At 36.6% G+C, this 20,131-nt stretch overlaps 1 protein-coding gene across 1 annotated transcript in view; it reads left to right on the top strand.

Annotated features, from left to right (window-relative positions):
• PPFIA1 (PTPRF interacting protein alpha 1) overlaps positions 1-20,131 on the top strand; it is a 59,795-nt gene that overhangs the window by 7,874 nt on the left and 31,790 nt on the right. The window contains exons 3-10 of the mRNA XM_050896951.1: positions 13,619-13,720; positions 14,971-15,135; positions 16,026-16,100; positions 16,551-16,652; positions 16,906-17,127; positions 17,923-18,069; positions 19,038-19,172; positions 19,748-19,822. Of these exons, the coding sequence (XP_050752908.1) occupies positions 13,619-13,720; positions 14,971-15,135; positions 16,026-16,100; positions 16,551-16,652; positions 16,906-17,127; positions 17,923-18,069; positions 19,038-19,172; positions 19,748-19,822 (1,023 nt within the window). The remainder of the gene's footprint in view (positions 1-13,618; positions 13,721-14,970; positions 15,136-16,025; positions 16,101-16,550; positions 16,653-16,905; positions 17,128-17,922; positions 18,070-19,037; positions 19,173-19,747; positions 19,823-20,131) is intronic.

Genomic DNA, 20,131 nt, shown 5'->3' with positions numbered 1-20,131 from the left:
TATATGTAGATCTCATAGTTAACAATGTTGTTAGAGAACTTCAATCTTTGGAGAGAACATTTTAGCTGTCTATTAGTAATTTAGTTTTTTGCTCTTCCTAAGTTAGCACTGCATCCCAGAACTCAATTAATATACTTCACACTTCAACTTAATTTTGCTTTTTTTAGTTTTCCTGCTTTAAAGGAATATGATAGAGGTCTTCATGTAAGCTGCTTTTAGCAATTTAGGCAGCTTAAGTCACTTTAAGTCTGTAAGGCTGACTGGTATCTGTTGACATATATTAAAAAATACTTAGCATAATCTTTTGCGCATATGGATCTCAAGCCACAAATAGTGAGAAGGGAAAAATTTGCATTGTGTGTGTCAGGTAATCTGGGTGTTCATAACTTTCAATGTGTATTTTTTTGGAAGCCTGCCTGTGGATTCTCCAAGTGTAAATGGGGAAGTGTGTGGCAATTCTTGCCAGGAAAAATGTTTTCACATTCTCCAGGCTCAAAGAAGAATTATTATTTTGCTGTTGAGTGGAGTGAGTTTTTTATTCAAGTTGACTTTTTCCCAGGAGTGCATGGAAATACTGTTCCTGCATTTTGTAAGCTCCAGATAATTGTGTAGTGAGCTGAGTACATACCTGTAGGTCACCTGAGGAGATTACTCTCCCAGTTCATATATTCAGAATTGGAGTACTGTGATTACAGTACTTGTTAAAGTTAATAGTTTCATTCTGATGTGGTGTTTTCCTTAGATTCTTTATAAATTGATGTGAATAGTTGGTTAACTTGTTTTTTGCCTGTGACCTTTATCTATTTCAGACTTTACCTTGGGTTTCATATCAGCTCTACTGAAAATCAGCTCCTTTTCTTCTCATCGGCACGACAAGGCTCTGTGGCCTGTTCCTACAGTGGCTAGAGCTGTAACATTTTTAAGAACAGCTTTGTTGCTTCTCTTCTGCTATTCCACAGTGGCCAGCCTGGAACTTTGCTCATGTGTTTATGTTCGTGTCTACTCAGGATATGGTTTTTGAGGATGATAGTGAAAATCTTGATGGGAATATAATATTGGTTGCATCTGAAATATATATACTATGACTTTTGATGGGTACATACGAATAAGAACAGTCAACATATCTTTTGGTGTAGTTAATCTGTTTTATGCTTATGTGTTTGGAAATATAAATGTTTAAAAATAGTATTTTGTTTTAGAACTTCTATGAAGTTTCCTTAATGAAAAGATCCTTACAGTACCAGTATTAGGCATAATGAGATATCTTCAGGACAGATCTTAAACAAGGACCATCACTTGTTTAAAGGGCCATGTGGAAAAAAGCTTGCAAAATTTGATACGCACGTTCTCCTGGCTTTGTTGAGGAGAAAAAAGAACTTCTGCCTGGAAAATAAGCAGGTGTTTTCTGTTTGTTGCGATAGGAAAATGCGCAGCCTTTGATTACTTTTTAAATTTTTTTTTACTTTTTCCCCCTCTGTAGAACAGTAGTCTCTTATTTGGGTATCCTCTGAGCCATGCTGTGTTGTGCCTTACTCCTATTGCTAGTACATGGTAGAGTTTGGTATCTAATTCTGTTTCACATCTAATTGTCTAGAAATATTCTGAAGCACAGTGCTTGTTTTTTTTTATCCTACCTCCCATATAAATACATATCGAATTTGGTTCCATTCAGTTTAAATTATGTGTAGGGAAACATTGTTTTTAAATGCATATTCACCTTTTATGAAGAATTGCAGGGTAGAATATCTGATAAAAATGAGTAAAGAATGTAGACCACGGGTGAATAAACTCTTTACTGTCGAAAGAAGTGAGATTTTTTTTTTTCCCATCTCAAATTTACAGAACAGCACACAGTATGAGGATATAATTATATAAGCCTAGGTAGCTGAATAGTTTACATAGTTAAAAAAAAACAAAGCCACCTTAAGATGTGCAGTTTAAACAAAGAATTTTTGTGTTGACCTATACAAAGTTTAGACTGGCTTGATGTATAATTGAAAGATCTAACTATGAATGTTCATGTAAAGAAACTACCTCGCAGTTGGTGAAGTTTATTAATCATTGTCTTCTCAACATAGACAATTTCCTGTAATGAGAAATGGTGTTTATTTTGAATTACTTGAAAAGGAATTTTGGCTGCCCACATCCTTGGTGTAAAAGCTAAACCTTACTTTAACGTGGAGAGGGCTCATTCAATAAAGAGGATCATAAATTCCTGTTATTTTAATGCTGCTGGATCCATGGTTATCTCAGTCGATAGTAACCAATTTTATTAAGTTGCTTTAGTACTATTTCTGAATTTTTCAAGCGCATTCATGAAACAAGCCACTGAAAGGGAGAGAGATCTGAAAGTGGAATTGCTTATTTGTTTTATTGTGTGATTCACAGAATGCTTGATATGAAGGTTTTCTCAGTGTGTAAATCAAAATTGCTTTAAAAAAGAAAAGGGGGGAAAAGGGAATTCTGCTGTACACATCTGAAAGGACTTCTGTCTTGATCAATGGCAGGGTTTGAGTTGTGGATTCTCAAATGTCTTATGTAAGCCTGTCACAAAAATAATTTAGCAATATGTACTTTTGCCAATAGAATGTCATGGTCAAAACTCTCCTTTTCTTTGCACTCCTATCCATAAACAGAAATGTGCTAGCTGAAATGGTGCTCTGTAACATGGTGGGGTTCATGGGTCTCCGTTAACCTTGCTGAATGAGTAATACTGGACCTAAATTCTGTTACTAGCTGTGCTTTTCACTGTAGTTTGTGCTTAAGTAAGACTTGTGAATTTACTCTGTGTAATTTTATATTCTTTAAGGTTCTGTTGTGTATCGTATTTAAAGTCCCGACTGACATCTCACACTTGAATCTCTTGCTTCTACTAGGATTTAAGACATGGGCTACCTTTTGTGTTTTCATTTGGAAACCCAAAACTAAAAGAAACTTTTGACCCAAATCAAAGGCCATTTAAAAATTTAAATGGGATTCTGTTGTTCAGAGAGTTACCTGTAGTACTAGAAGTTCTTCAGATAATCTAATTATAGGTATAAAGGGTGACTCTACACGTGAGAGACCAAGGTTGGAACAGCAGAGCATGTATGGAGAGTGGTCTTGGATGTATGGGTGAATCTGGTTGGGATTTGTACGTGTTTATGCCTGTCTTAGGTAAACTGCTAACTTCAGAATATCTCTTCAAAGATCTCTCTATTTGCCGTATTGTATTTGGGTGAATGACTAAAAGTTTGGTTTAGATAATTTCAGGGATGCCTTGGGATACCACTGTGAATATTTAATTTTTTTTTTTTTATTCCTGAGTAATATATTTTTAATGCAGTATTATCACCTTTTTGTAGTTCATGGAGAAAAGGCTTGGAAGGTCATAACATTCTTTTAGCTTTGTGTTGAAGAGCATGAGGCAGGTGCATCTAGTAGTTTATTTCTTTTAGCACATGCAGCTTGAGTTTTCAGAATGTCTTTTGAGGGTGTGGTTCAACAACATTATCTTCCAAAAGCTGAGCCTTTGTTTTAAGAAATCTGGAATTACTTTATTTCATGTAAAGTGGAAATGAAAAAGCTTTTTAGGACTTTAGCTTTCACTGCTTGTCCGTGCAGGAAAGAAGCTGTCCGTTTCCCCTCCTGTAATCTTACTTGTGCTGATACTTACCTTGGTGTAACTCTGATCCCCTGTTGGAACTGTAGGCTTTAGAGACTGTGTAGCACTCTTCTGTATTTTGTGCAATGGTTATAAAAGATTAAGTCCTGGGAGGTAGTAGAGGAGAAATGGGCCAAGCATGCCTTTTCTCTCAACTGAGTAGGAGGCTGCAGGGCTTCCCAGTTGCATCATCTTTCCCCTCTTTGTAGCCCAGTGTGGAACAGGAGCTTCTTCCTCTCCTCAGACCAGGTTCCTCACCAATTTGTTACTGGTTACAGCATATTAACAGACTGTCTTCGTCTCTTCTTCCCCCCCCCCACCCCTTCCCTACCTTTTTCTGTTATTCATATCCCTGATTTTGTTCTGTGATGTAACGTGCTTTTTGGGTTCAGGTAGTTGTGAAGTTTGGAACGGTTGATTATGGATATCCTTTGTGGCAGACAAAAAATTAGTTTGAACATTAAAAAAAGCTTAAAAAAAAACCATAAAAAAACTCTTTGACACTTAATCTGTGTTGCTGAGTTAAGTTTTTCTGTGTTTAAATATCAGACTTGTCTGTTGTAAGACCTGAGACTATACTCTTTTTGCACGGGCTTTAGGGTTGCCTTTATTTGTAAAAATTGAACAACTTTTCCATGGAATGGTCCAGTTGCATTTATTCTGAATATTGCAGATTTAGATATATTTAGCTTCAGTTAGCTCAGTAAATTCACTTAGCGTGTGAACTGGGGTGACAGAGTACAAAGAAATAGAAAAATAAAATGTAAAGAGCCTGTAAGTTGAATTTCCTGCTGAAGGCATGTGTCTGTCCTCATTGAGTATTACTTGCTTAAACAAGTTTGAAATTGTAAGACTGAAGTGTTCATCACTTGGCAAAAAAAATAAATATATATATATAAAATCGGAGAGCACTGAGGGGGAAGTACATGTTGATGCTTGTTTAATGAGGGTGGCTTGGCCAGCCTTATTCAGATATTCCCAAGCATTCCCTTTTAACATAGTGTGAAAAACCTACTTTACAACTACTAGCCACAGAACTAAACCTGACAACTAGAGGCCAAGATGAATGATTAGAATAGGGCAGGGCAGTGCCTCAGCTGCTGCTCACAGTTTTTGCAAGCAGAAGTATCTTGTCGCTGAAATAATCATGCGTGATGGATCTTGTCCTGGGTCTCTTTCTAAAAAATAGTGAAGTATTAGTCATGTGAGGATTAATTTTTTAAACATGCTAGAATGCAGTATTTAGGATTAAATAATTTTTAATTCATAAAAGTCATAGGAATTTAATATTAACTGTCAGCTGAGCCAGAGTTGTGCTATTTCTCATGAGTGCAGTATGTTTAGAGTTGATATACAAGAAAATACATTTTTTTTTTTCCTTGCCCAAGGAAACTGACAGTTCAATGTTGTTTACAACTGAAAAGATCTTGCTATAGCTTTTGTAGTAGCTGCTTAGCCTCCATAATGGGGGGTCCCAGGAAAAATACTGAACTTGTTAAATTTTCTCAGCATATTGTGCAGTTGCTTTACAGTTTGGCATTTTTGAGGAGCATTGTATGCTGTGAAATCCTGTATGGGATCCCAGGAAATCTTGACCAGCTTCATGTGGAGAGGAAAAACTTCAATGAAATCTCTATAGTGTCATATTAAAGATGGAGACTGGTTTTGTCCCATATCTTGTCAAACTGGTAATGCAAGATTCTTCCTCTTTAATTAAGTACAACTGTATTCTCCTTTTGCCATAGTGGGTATGGGTGTGGGTAGGTTTCTTCACTGACATGGACTCCAAAAATGGAGATGCCTAAAGCTACAACTAAGAAGTTGTGCTACTACTTACTGTATTAGTTACTAATCAAAATAGACTAGGCTAGGGGTGCAGGAATGTGGTAATTCATATTGTGAAACCTTTAGAATTCACTGATTCAGAGTGTAACTGAGAGGCATTTGTTTTTCTAACGCCCCCCAAGTATTGTAAACTTTTTTCTGTGTTAAGGTAAACTATTCTTCTGGAATATTGGTACTTGGACTGGTACAGTATTGGAAAGGATTACTCTGTTGTTGACCAGTCTCAACAGTCACAGTTCTGCATGAAGTAGCCAGACACATCCCAAGTTGAAAAGCCTGTTTTTTCAATGATGACTAAAGTTTTCCTGATACATATTTTAGCTGATCTTGTACATTTTTTTCGAAGTTGAACAAGCTTGGTATGGTTTTGAATACTTTTGTGCCATATCTGCCCTTTCAGGGGACGTATTCATGTACATCCAAGAGCAGCTAAGATGGAACTCTTTGCATAACCACCACAATGAAAAGATTCTAGCCGTGTGATGGAAGAAGATTTTCTGCCACCATTGAATATGAATAGATCCTAAGTTTCATGCAAGTCTGAAGAGTGCTTCTGTATTTCCTATGCTTGCTGCTAGGCAGCTGTTAGTCTACAGCTGTTGTAATGGTTCTACTTTTGGACTTCTTACTCAGAAGATTCACAATGTTACCTGAGTAGGAACAACATTGTAAAAGTATTTTGCAAAGACAAGAGAAGAAAATAGGTTAAAACTAGAAACTAGTGTTTCTGGATAATGTTCAGTTTGTTCATTTCTTGTTAATCCTCTGTGCGTTCTGTTAAGTTGCAGGGTACCCCCCCCCCCGCCCCAATTGAGTATTTGGAGAAAGCCTCTGGGGGAAAAAAATAAGTACTTTGGTATAGTTGTTCACTGGTTCGATATGTAATCTTTGACACACATCTGTAGCTTTAAAAGTAGTTTAAAAGGCTATGTTAAAAAGGCTGTGGTAAAAATGAGTTGTGTCCACTCTGGTTAACTGAAAATACACGCTATGTGATCTACCATACTTTGAACAAGCCTCAGATGCTGGCAATGATTTGTTAAGGTTGATGAAAAGATTAACAAGCTACCTGGAGAAATTATGGATTCTTAATCTTTCAAAGATGAGCAAGGCTAGTTGCCCTACAGGAAGATGCTTAGCAAACTGCAAGTTGTTAGACCGGAAGAGGAGTAACTGGATGAAATTTTCTGACTTATTCTAACAACTTCATGTTCTCTTTTCTTAATTTCACAGACCTACAAAGACATTGTAGGATGCAGCTGTGGCTTAGTTTTGACTTCCAGCCCATTACCAGCAAACAGTCTTGTAGATATCATTTGTTGCATGTATGACTGTTGTATTCACTGTGTTGTATGTAGGTCTAATGAATGGTGGAGCTTGGAAGATGCTCAGAGATTGGCACGTGTACCTTGCAGTGCGAAGTACAGTATGTAATCAGTGACTGTTGGCTCTCCAGTGATGCACAAAGATACATTTTTGCGTGAGGCTTTGCCCATAGTCTTGTATACGTAACAGCGCTCTTGTGCTGGGTTTAGAGAAAATTAAATGCAAGAGTATAGGTCTAGTCTGGGAGGTTTATACAGGCTGTAGTTAATGATTGGAGTGTAGGTGGCTCCTGTTTGCCTGTCTTTGAGCTATGCTTTGCTCTGTATACTAGGGTTTACAGGCTCACTTTCCAAACTGTTCTGTAGTGTGTATAAAGTTTGAGCGTTGATTAATGTGGTGAAAGGAAAACCTCTGATCCTTCAAGGAGTGAGAAGCTGGATGCAGCCATGTTTGGGTTCCGGTACTTTTACCGCCCACACCTCAAACAGGACATGTCTATCAGAAATGTGTTAGATCAGGGAAGGGGAGCTACAGGAGGGAGAACATGGAACTGATGTGTCTCTACCTACCTTTTCCTGTTACTTCTGCATTCCTCTTGCAAAGCTGCCACATACCACCCTTCTTCATTTATGTTTTCTTGCACTTCAACACGCAGCACTTCCTGAAAGCTCCTAGCAATGAAGTCCAGATTTAGTGCTTTGTAGTTCAGGCTCAGTTGAATGCTGCACATAAATTCAGGCAACTCACTCAGGATGGTAACTGGAAACCTACTTATTACCATGGAGACTTGGTCTTACTATAAGCTTTTCCATTTTGCTCTTGGGCATATGTTTGGTACCTATTGGCTGTGAGTTAAGAGTTCTTTTGCTCATTGCTTGTCACACGCTAGGCAGTTGATTCTGCTTTCAGTTCCAAAGTGGACTGGAAACAGCGAGTTTCATTCCAGAGCAATAACATTATGCAACTGTAAACACTTTAAAACTTAATTGCCTGTTTAGGATTGAGCAGTGTTAATGACAAAGCCTAGATAGGTCAATCCAAGAAGTAAGCTTGACGAATAACGTACTAAAAAAGAGGGCTGGAATGATAAAAAGTTACTCAGGTTTAGTATTAGTCACTGACTGTCAGCTAGCAGCAATATTCACTTGAGTGTTTTCATGCAGTGTTACAGTTTTTGCTAGAGAAAAAAAAGATACGTTTTTTGAGTCAAGGCAAATATAAACTTTTGAGAGTTGACCAAAGGTGCTATTAAATGTTTTAAAATATCTCAATGCCACTAGTTGGAATGTGAGAATTTTTTGAATAGTAAAGAAATCTGCACCTGTGTTTTGGTAGTGGTCTTTTGAGTTATAAAACATCTTATGCATAAACAGAAATAGGAAAGGAAGTTGATACATTAATTATATTATAAGCTACTGTGCATTTTCACTCTGACAGGTAGTTAGCTCTAGTTGGAAAAACAGCTACTTGGAGCATGAAAAAGCTTTCAATGCTCTGAAACGCAAGAGTTTGACATAACCATATTTTAATATTACTTTAAGTATTTTCTTACATTTCCTTTTAAGTTGTTGGGGTTTTTGAGAACAAAAGATAAACTTATTTCATAGAGCTGATTCTCTTAATGCTTGAAACAAGTTTTATGTTTCCAGGTTAGAAAATCCAGGCTGCTTGATACTTACTGGAAATTAATTTCACTAGGTGAAAAGCAAAATATTTTTCTTTACGCACTCTAGGCTGATTTTTCTTTCCCATTAGCACATGCCAGAGATATGGAAGGGTTGAAAGCAATCTGATTTATTACATGGAACAGGCAAAGCACAATTTGTGTTGGTGGTTGTTTCTTCTGGATTTGTTGTTTTTAAAGTGTGTGTAACTGTTTTCTTGGAAGGCTGGATTTAATGATTAAAACATGTCAATTCTTTTCAGTTTTAACTCTAAATACCCTTGAACTATTTCATAATTCTGAGTGTTAGCTTAAACCCACAAACTAAACTGGTGTGACTTATTAGGTACAAAAATTTGCTTGCTAGGAACTTCCAAATATATTGGGGATATTGGTAACTGTGCTACCTAAAACTCGTAGGTTTAAAATGAAGTGGCTATGAAATACCCTGTTAAGCTTAGATACTTAAGTTTTCTTTGATTGTTTTGTTTAAGACTGTATATTTGTCATTTTCATGCATGCGTCATTTGGAATAATTGTGGTTTATACGTAGTATAAATAACATGATGGAAACTTATCTCAGAGTCCACTGGTTTCTCATCCGTGATGGCCTGCACTTTCCCCAGTTGTTCTTCTCATGCTCTCTTCAGCTTCTCAGGTTTTTGAGTGGGTTGTTTGATATGCAGGCTACAGAACAGAATGGTAACAGTAAAACAAAATATTACTTGGAGATTAAACAGATAAATTCCACTCTGATATTTCTGGCAGAGATGTTCCTAAAGATGCAGCAGTTGCATCTTCATCCTTGTGTTGCCAGAAGATACTACTTTAAGAGTATTTAATAGTATTTTCTTTGAATTTAAAATATGTTTCTCTTTTTATATCTTTTCATCCTTTAAATAAGTTTTCTGGTTATGTTGTTGCCTGTAATCCATGATTCTTTATGCACTCAAGAGTGGTGTTGTGTTTTAATGTGGAATAAATTTGCTTTGTCTTTAGAGCATCCCTAATACACAGCTTATGTTAATAGACTTTCAGGGATTACCTCTGTATTTCCTGTCATGTAGCACTTATTGGTTTGTGATGCACTATTATCTGTGGAACCTATAAATTATGCTTGTAATAAACATGAAGAGAACCTGTTCCCTGAAAGCTGTAATGTTCCTGGACCGAGATCTCGCAAGTAACCAAATGGCTGTCGGCTCAGACATCAGAAATGTATGGGCTTGACAGCTAGACACTAGCTGATCCAACTTTTGGAAGGTTGTTTATGTTCTAGCCTCTAAAATACTAAAGGTTGAAGGTCAGTTCTGAAGGTTTATGTAGAAGAAATGCTATTGCTTTAAAAAATCATGGAGCTTGTGGACAAAAAAACCCCAGAAAATGTATTGCTGAACAACAACAACAAACTTACTTGCTCAATTTAGCTTTTTATTGAGAGTGTTTGTTTCTGGCAGTGAGAGTGTCATATTTGGAATGATTCAGTTGGTTCAGAAAGTTACTTTTCTTCAGTAAAAGTTTCAGTTTAGTATAGAGTATGAGTGTTTGTCCGTATGTTCTAATCAACAGGGGATATTTACCTAGTATATTCGGCACTGTCTGACTGATTATTCGAAGTGCTCTAAAGTGGTTATTCTGTGTCCCATTCTTGTCAGTCCTCAGAGTTGGGTATTTATTATTTTGATGGCAACCAGAAGCAGAGCAGAACTTCGTTCTGATGTTCTCAATCTTCTCCTTAATCACAGAAAAGTAATACAGCTTTGTGGATAAGTAGAAAAGTTTCTCAGGATTTTTCTTTTTCCTCTAATTCTTTCTGTACATTTATCTAATGCCAAGGAAGAAATTGAGACAACTGAAACTTTTTTGAGATGATAAAGTTGCGAATAGTTTCTCTCCTTTAAACTGCTTGAGGAAATCACGAATTGTCTACTGTTGAAGGTAAGTGTTAAAACTAGAAAGGACATGTCTTTTGGCAGTGTCAACTGAAACTAAGGACATTCAAGTGTTCTTTATTAGGCAGCTTATGGAACTCAAAGCAACTATATTTTGTCAAAACAAACAGCAATGGAGGTATTATGCAATGCCAGAAATACGTGTCAGTCTGTTTATGCAGCAGCAATATAAATTCCTGTGTGTGTTGTTCTTTTTTGGGTCATCTGACAGTGTGATGGTTCATGTCATAATTGTGATATATTTGTGCTACAATTTATATTTGCACAGAAATTTGCAATGGAATAGAACTGTGTATACTATAATCATTTGAAGAGTGAATAGCCTTCCTTTCAAATACACAAGATGAAGCTTATACATGTCTTAGATAAGAAAATGCATATTAATGCTATCCAGTGATTTTAAGTTAAGAAAGGATGACGAAAGTGTCTGGTAGTCTTTACTGCTTTCTTTATCCTATTCTCAAGACTTGAGGTAAAGACTGGAAAAATATAGAATGTTCCATGTCAGTCCAATGTCCTTTGGAGAATTGTGTAACGTCGATGCTTGTAAATTTTGATGTTGGCATTTTGAGGGTTTTTGAAATTATTTTGAAAAGGGCAAAAACCCCACCAAGCAAATAAGTTCATATCAAGCTCTTTTGCGAATACTTTGAGTCTATTAGTACTTCTAGGAGTTTCAGTAGTACTTAATTATCAAATGCATAAAGATAAGTAGGGAGGGCCTGTGAAAAACTGCAACTTTGGAACCACGTTCTGGTTTACCTAAGCTTGTATCGGAGCAGAAGGGATGTGTGCTGTCAATTGCCTGGGAGTCTTGGAAGCTCCCACGGGTGGGATGTTGAAGGTACAGGAGAAGTTCGGACACAAAGGAGCGTTCTGCAGGGAAAGCTCATAGTAGAGTCAATTTTTTTTGTCAGCTTCTGTGAAGCTTGAAGTAGGTTTTTTCCTTTCTTGGTTTACCTTGCACTCGGGAAGCTTTTGTAGTTTGTTTTGTGTGTTTAAAAGTTCCAGTAGCTATACACAGACCAGGTTGTTTTAGTAAGTGTATTTCCAGGGACTTTTACTTGAAAATAACAGGCCAGTTTTTTTTTTTTTTAAGGGTGCAAATGAAATACTGCAGTGAAATATTTATGTGGGCATAATTATTAAGTATGTTAAAGAAATAAATTTTTTTTTTGGCAATTGAAAAAGAAAAAGAAATTAAGGCTTTTTTGCAGTCATTTGCTGATTAGCTAAGGGAACTATACTGAATCTTTTTTCCAATGAGCAGATTTTTATTTAGGAAGAGGGATTATGGAGATGGATTCTGCAGCTGTGATGGTGGTATTACTATCTTTTTCATAGCAACTTTGAAAAGCCTAATACATTAGTAATTCCAAAGGAGTTCACTGTAGGTGTGTGTTGCACAACAGTATTTTTTGTCTTTTCAGTCACGTGTATGTTTTAGAATAAAGTTTACCAAATTGATCTTGGAATTTGCAGACAGTGTCTTTTGACTATGTCTCATTATTTTAGCTGCATGTTAGAATTTGCAGATGTGCTAGTATAGTTAGTTGATGTGTCCTTTTGTTTTTAAGCATGTGTTTTCTGTCACACTGAATTTTACTGCAAAACAGCTCCATCTTAAGCTTTTACTTGATATGCAGCTACTGTCTATTAAGCAGTATATCTTGCAGAGTTCAGAAAATTTAGACAAGCAGCGTTTGTGCACACAGTGTGTTTCCACAATATGTTGTTCTTAGTTAGCCATTGGTCTTGTTCATCTTGTCTTGATCATCGCCAGTTCAGCTGTACTAATCTACTGTTTATTAGACAAGACTCTTGTTTATTAGAGTGTGTCCCTTATTTTGGACAATAGACTAATTTATTTACTAGCGTTTCAATGTTTTCTTATACAAGTGCTTCTGAAGTGTTCACTGGCCATTGGAGTGACCGATGTGTATTTATTTTCACATCCTAAGTTGCGCTGATGACATGAGGGTTTTTTCCCCCGTTTCCTACAAAGCCTCCTTCTAAAGCATGGACTTGTTCACATTTGTGCTTACTGTTAATAATAATTTCTAATGTGGTTCAGATTACAACTTAAATTTTGCCAGAGTAAGCAGGTAGGTAAGGTTATGTCGGTATTTGCTTATAAATGTGGTGTATAGTTGTATCTTTTATTCTATACAGAGTATGCTCAGTGAGTTGATACAATGTTTAAATGCCTTTTATGTTGGGTATTTTTAGTGAGGCTGTTGATGGAGAGTGGAAATGGTTTAAGAGGCACTGGTGCTTTCAGATATTCAGTACAATCGTTATCTTCCTGACAGAAACACAAAAATGTAGAAATACATTCTTTAATATTGACTAGTCTCAATGTTCACAGTAGTAATAAACATGCAGTAACTGCTGTGAGTTAGCTTAATCCTGTTCCCTGATGACTTTTTACTCTCTGTGCTATTTCACTTTGGTTGAGTTTTGTTTAGTGAAAACTTTATTGAATTTGAAGGGAAGGCCTTTTGAGGGCTTTGAGCCCAAGGGCTTGGCTTTTAGAAAATTCTGATTCAAATCCTCTGAGATTTCTAGCAGGACTATAGGGAAAGGACTGTTTCAGTTCCATTTTGTGAGATTTTTGAAGTAGGTGTAAATGAAATCCCTGTATGTAGCTTAAGTAGACAAATACCAGTCAAGGTCTAAGTCCTCCAGTGGTGAAGCTTCAGAAATGCTCTATTACTATGAACCTGTCTATTCTGGTAGATGCTAGGTTATGCATTGTCTCTCACAATTAAATACTGACTTGAAATTTGACATGTTTTCCTGGCTTCTGTTTTTTCCTGTGCTTAGTGCTCTGTTTTTTCATGTCTCCCTCAGCAGTCATTTAAAAAAACACAACTTTTTGAAACAATAACAAAGTGCATTAGAAATAGTTTTTTGCCTTTGCTTACCAGGGATACCCCAACTCAGATAATTGCCTTGAGACACAAACGAATTCTCAAAAGTACTGGTCAAACATCTTTTCTCTTTACAGTTGACAGTGTAACAGTTTTAAGTGTTTGAACTTAAGCCTGCTTAGCATGACTGTACAATTGTATTGTCTTTAGATATCTGAAATCAATACTTCAAGAAATCATGCCAAGTGTTCATATGAATCCACTTCACTATATCCTGATATTTGATGTGCTTATATTTCTGTCTGGTTTATTTCAGGAATTCGCAGCGCTTACAAAAGAGCTAAATGTATGCAGGGAGCAGCTGCTTGAAAGGGAAGAAGAAATCGCTGAACTGAAAGCGGAAAGAAATAATACAAGGGTTAGTTCCTTGTCTTCTCCAAGATCACCATTGTTAAAGCATCCAACTACATGGAGAAAAATATTGAATGTTGAATTTGAAAAGCTGAAAGTATTTTTTCCCTGATATTTGCACGTGAATCCCCCTGGAAGTGTGAATGTGTGTTGATTAAGAAAGTTTGGAAGCTTATGCACAGCTCCAAATGCTGCTGTGCAGAATCAGGAAAAGCTTGTGTCGTGGTTTAACCCCAGCTGGCCATGAAGCACCACACAGCCGCTCGCTCACTCCCCCCACCCAGTGGGATGGGGGAGAGAATAGGGGGGGGAAAAAAACCTCATGGGTTGAGATAAAGACAGTTTAGTAGGACAGAAAGGAAGGAAAAATAATGATAATAATAATAATATGACAATAATACTAAAAGAATTAGAATATACAAAACAAATGATGCACAAGGCAATTGCTCACCACTTGCCGACCGATGCCCAGTTAGTTCCCGAGCCGCGATCCGCCCCTCCCAGCCAGCTCCCCCAGTTTATATACTGGGCATGATGTCATATGGTATGGAATATCCCTTTGGCCAGTTTGGGTCAGCTGTCCTGATGGTGTCCCCTCCCAGCTTCTTGTGCCCCTCCAGCCTTCTTGCTGGCTGGGCATGAGAAGCTGAAAAATCCTTGACTTAGTAGAAACACTACTTAGCAACAACTAAAAACATCAGTGTGTTATCAACATTATTTTCCTACTAAATCCAAAACACAGCACTATCCCAGCTACTAGGAAGAAAATTAACTCTATCCCAGCTGAAACCAGGACACTTGTAAGGCTGCACTGCTATCTGTCATTCAGCTTTCTTGTTAAAGTTTTGTCATCATACAACACCCGAGATCAGAGGAATAGAGTGGACAAGGCGTAGTGATCTGTTCCAGCGGCGTACACTGCTGCCAGCAGAACAGTGGCTCTCCAATTTAGAGCATTTCCTGTGTGTATCCTTCTGACAAGCATGCAGTTCCTCAGATTGGTGGCAATACTGAAAAGACCTGGTTAAGTAGAAACCTCATTTAAAAACTGGACTGAAAGAGAGAGGTAGGAAATACGTTAGCTCTGATCTAACTTCTAACACGGGTGGAATGTTAAAAACAGGTCCTTATGCTTGATGCAGTACTCTTTGGCTCTCAGATTTGAAGTTTAGAACTCAAACTTTGATGTTTTAGGAGGCAAAGTTTTCTGCAGCTGTACAGAAGAGGAATAAATGTTGTTCCTTTTTTTTGTTTTAGCTATTACTGGAACATTTGGAGTGTCTTGTCTCCAGGCATGAGCGATCTCTCAGAATGACTGTTGTAAAGAGACAAGCTCAGTCTCCAGCAGGAGTTTCTAGTGAAGTAGAAGTTCTCAAAGCACTAAAATCTTTATTTGAACACCATAAAGCCCTTGATGAAAAGGTAATGAGAATATGGTAGCTAACATCTTCTCATCCTGTCCCCTATTTCTTTTGTGTGGACCATGCAGTTGTTTGTACTAAAGTTGTAGAAGTCTCTGAACTTTCTCTGTATTAAGATAGTGGCTTTGCTGTAACTGCATCAGTAACTGCTCTCCTAAATTAATATGTTGCACTAAAGCAAGGTGCTGTACTTTACTCTAGTACTTCGTTAACTGTGCTAATGTAAACTAAGCATGGTTCAGGGGCAATATATCTGTTGTAGGAATGTGTACATTTGCTTACCTGTATAATATCAGGATTTAGCCTTTTGATTATGTAATACAAGAAATGGACTAGAGAGAACAGGAGGAGAGGAATCTGCTTAAACTGTGATATAAAATAAAGCTGAACTAAAGGAACTCCGTGCTTTAGTTGTTCCTGATGTTGGCAGCAGGATATGCAAGTGGTAAAGTTTACTGTGAATTTTGCTGCCAACTCACAGTTTGCCTAACTTTTCTGACCCTTGTATATAAAGTCTGGTAAATTATTTTAAGTAGAATTCTGTCTCTTCTTCAGTGTTGTATGCTTTTGCTTATTTACACACTCTGTGCCTTACAAAAGGATAAGCAAATTCTGGATATGTTTAATTCTTGCCTAAATGTACAGGTCATGTTGAGATATGATTTGCTTATGACAAAAAAGGAAAAGCTAGATTTTAAGGTATGCATTGTTTCTCTAGAAGGTTTTTGTAGCATATGTTGTAACTAGTACTGACTCAAGATTAAGCAGGTCTCTAAGTGTAATGGAAATAGTGTCATTTATTATCTGAAAGAGCATGGCAGCATGGCAATAAGTGAAATTGATTTCTTTTTAATTTGAATGATTTCAAATTACTTGAAATTACTCTTTCAGGTAAGGGAGAGGTTACGAGTAGCACTTGAAAGATGTAGCTTATTGGAAGAAGAACTAGGTACTACGCATAAAGAGGTAGGTTTCTTTTTTTAAAAGAAGTCTTCATGTGTGCATTGTGGGTGTTTTAGTCAATATTTGTACACAGTAGTTTATTCAGTTATTAAGGTTCTCTTTCACTTCTTGTTTTTGACTTTTTGCCAAATAGGATAACTATCATTTTTAACTTAGTCACTTTGAAAGGGCAGGAAAGGGAAAAAAAAAACCCAAACCCCAACCCCCCGCCCATCCCCTCCAACTCCCCCAAACCCAACAAAACAACAAAGAGTTCTTGTGGCTTTAAAGTAAGAATTTTTAGGTTGCAGTGGCGTAAGTTTTTGAGTGCCTGTGCCATATTTTATTAATACATACCTTGCAGTAGAATCAGTAATTGTTGTTTTGCTCCTTTGCTTTTGCAGCTGTTCCTTATATTATTAGTGAGAAAGGAATTGACTTGAAACATGTATATAAACTTCTGTTTTCTTTTAGTTAATGATTCTGAAAGAGCAAAATAATCAGAAGAAAACAATTCCAGATGGGATGCTGGATATAAATCATGAACAAGAAAATACACCAACTACAAATGGGAAGGTACAGCTGTTTACTTTTTTTACCCGATGTCTGATTTTTAATCATTAACTGTAATATTTTAATTTTAAACTATAATTAAAGATTTTTGAGTGATGACTTAATTAAAAAGTCTCAGTTACCATAATTTCAATTTTTGCAATCTATCCATTAATAAAAATATCTTGGGGGAGGGATGTTTACGGGTAAGTAACAGTTTGTTTTTCAAATTTCTGTGTAACATGCAAATACTGTGGTTTTTTTTCTTGTTTGATAGCGATCCTCTGATGGTTCTTTATGCCATGATGAAAACCTTGCTAAAGTGATTGAACTCCAAGACATCATAGATAAGCAAAACAAAGAGCAGACACAAATGAAAGAACGTCTTACTGCTTTGTCTAGCAGAGTAACAGAGCTGGAAGAAGATCTTGACACAGCTAGAAAAGACTTAATAAAATCTGAAGAAATGAATACAAAGTTACAGAGAGATGTACGAGAGGTGAGGAATAAACTTTCAAAATTTGGGTAGTCACAAATGCAACTGCTTTATAAAATTCCGGTGTTATTGGTGCTCAGTTACACCTTTATGCTTTTGAATGTCTTTGGTTTGATAGGTGAGAAGAAAATTGTTTAGGGTGTGATGGTGCTATCTTTTGTTTAAAAGACCAGTTGCTTAAGAAAATTTGTCTTCAGAATAAATCTATGACTGACTAGATACTTCATCAATATATTAAATTAGAGATTTAGCATTGTGAACTTCAACATGTTCTTGAAAAGATGCTTGATCTTGTCATAAATGCTAAGCTTATTCATGAAGTTAAAATTTTTTAGTTTTAAAGATGCACGTGGTTGAGGAATCACTTTAATTTCAGTGGTGTGATTGACAGTTCCTGTTACTGATCAGTCACTAATCTCCAAGGTCCGATGTATTGCAGTGTACTGTGTCCTTATTAAATAGAAAGGGAGCTTAGTTAAATCCAAGAACACTCTCTGACTGTCCCCAGGAAGTAAAGATTTGCTGTGTTTGTGCCACTGAAAAGGTACGTAGCAGGTCTGTGGTGTAATATAATAGACTAGTCGTCTTAAGCATTCACCTTTAAAAAAAAAAAAAGCCATTGAACTTATAAGCCTAAGTGAAACTATTCTTTGTTCATTTTTTACTGAGAGAAATAACAGTAGATCTGATTTTTTTTCCTAAAATTATTATTATTTTTTGTTTGTGGCCCCCCCCCCCCAGTTTGTTCACTAAATAATTATCCCTTATAGTCTAAATTCTGTCTTGTGTCTTGCATAGACTATGGCCCAAAAGGAAGACATGGAAGAGAGAATTACAACTCTTGAGAAACGCTACCTCGCTGCACAACGTGAAGCTACATCTGTGCATGACCTCAATGATAAACTTGAAAATGAAATTGCCACTAAAGACTCCATGCATCGACAGGTTGTAATTTGAAATAAGATAAAGTACATTTTGCTCAGCATAAAACTAATGGAAATAATTAATGTTCATACTGTACTGAAGCACTTTGCTTTTAGGAAGATAAATATCATCTGTAATGTGCTATTGTTAGTGATTTGTTTTTCAGTAACTGGAGGAGTGCATTGTACAGAGTTTTACCCTGGAAATGAAGATGAGACAGTTTACTGGGGAGGGGAAATGGTTTTGAGCATTTTAGTGCACTTGATCATGGTGCAGCAGGGCTGTTGTCCCTATTAATTGTGGATTTTTAAGTTATTATACGTGTATCCAAGCATCTTTAGTTTCATGTGTGAGAATTACTCGTTCTAAGCTAAAACAGTTCTAAAATTTGTGTAGTGTGTAGTGATTTTTATAGCCTATAATAGAAGTAAATGTTCCCTTACTGTGGGAGGAAATGTAACATATGCCTGACATGAAGTAGTCCAACTTTATAAACCAGAAATGGTTGTTTAGCCAATCACTTTCTAACTAGAGGCAGGCAACTCTTAGTCAACAGGAGAAGTCTCTTTTAGTATAATTCTTAAAAGAAGTTGTACACACTTTAAATAAAAATACATTTTGTGATAATATGCATACTGTTATTTAAAATACGAAGGAATTTTTTTCTTGATGTAACTCAGTCGTAGCACAGCCTTGACATAGAAAATTCACAACTTGTTCTATGCTGCTTCCCATACCGTAACTATGTTTATTTGGTGATATAGTTGCTTTCAGAATACACAAAATTGTCTGCAGAAAAAAAATTTGTGGAGAAAAAAATTTACTCATTTAATGAAGGGGAGGATGCCACATCTTTGATTATGAAACCAGTTTTGGGCAGTTTGTTCTCCATAGGCCTAGTAAAGGCAGTAATCTGTATTCTTACCTTCCTCTCTGAAAATTAGTTACCATTTTAACACTAAACATTTACCGATCATAATCCTGTGTAGAGTGAAGATAAGAATAGGCAATTGCAAGAACGACTGGAACTAGCTGAACAAAAGCTGCAGCAGACTTTGAGAAAAGCTGAAACTTTGCCAGAGGTGGAAGCTGAGCTGGCACAGAGAGTTGCAGCACTTTCAAAGGTGGGTCAATTGGACAGTGTCCTCAAGACTCTCTTCTCTGTTGTGTCCTGCTACACAGATTGTTCTTAGTGTTGGTTTTGTTACATTGTGTTTCTGTTTTTCCCCCAACTAGTTCAGAAAATGTTTCTCCTTTTCTGCATTTTCTGTTCATCTCTCTGAACACACTCTGATTTACTCTTTTTTTTTTTTAAGTAAATTTCTGCTCTTTGGAACTTAACAGAAAACCTGCTCAACTCTGTTACATTATAAAAATGTGTCTCTGAACTATTATTTTGTTGCTTTTTATTAAAAATTGTTCAATAATAGGCATAAAGTCTTCTAAAACAACAACTGTTTCTGAAGGGGAAACCCAAATTTCTTCCACTGTTAACCAAGTGAAGAATGTGGGGAGAGAGAGAAGTAATGGTACTTATTAATATTAAGATTTTTAGAAGGCTGCAAATTGAATAATGAAGTCTGAAGAATTATATATAGTAACTACAAATGAGCCTTTTCGAGTGTGTGTGTGTTTTCTTTTAAAGTCTTAGTTTCATTTCTTTCCCTGTTATCTTTCCTGTCCCTAACTGGCTCTGTAGTCTGACCTTTTGTCTCCTGGGAGCTCTGCTGCTAAAGATGCTAAAGTATTGGAACTTACCACCAAGCTTAGGAAGGTAGAATTTGTATATTAGTCCTTGTTTCTGCTTGCTGCTTTCTGCTTTGTCATGATTACTAACAAATGGTCATATTGTCTAGGCTAGTGAGGAAAAGCTGAAAATGCATTTAGTTTGGGGTTTTTTTTTTTTTTTTTTTAAATCCTTGGGGATATGAATGAACTTTTGCTGTTGCAAGCTCATTTGCAAGTAGTAGTTGATTCATGGTACTTAGGGGTGAGAGGCTTCATCGTTTTGTTACTTACCATACGAACTCTTACTAGGTTCTTTTAGTGACAGAAAGGCATCTGTTCTGCATTGTGTATTACC

This window comes from Gymnogyps californianus, chromosome 5, assembly GCF_018139145.2.
Source record: "Gymnogyps californianus isolate 813 chromosome 5, ASM1813914v2, whole genome shotgun sequence".
Classification (NCBI taxonomy): domain Eukaryota; kingdom Metazoa; phylum Chordata; class Aves; order Accipitriformes; family Cathartidae; genus Gymnogyps; species Gymnogyps californianus.
Note: the sequence above shows the minus strand (reverse complement) of the source record. Positions and strands in the feature narration are given on the sequence as shown.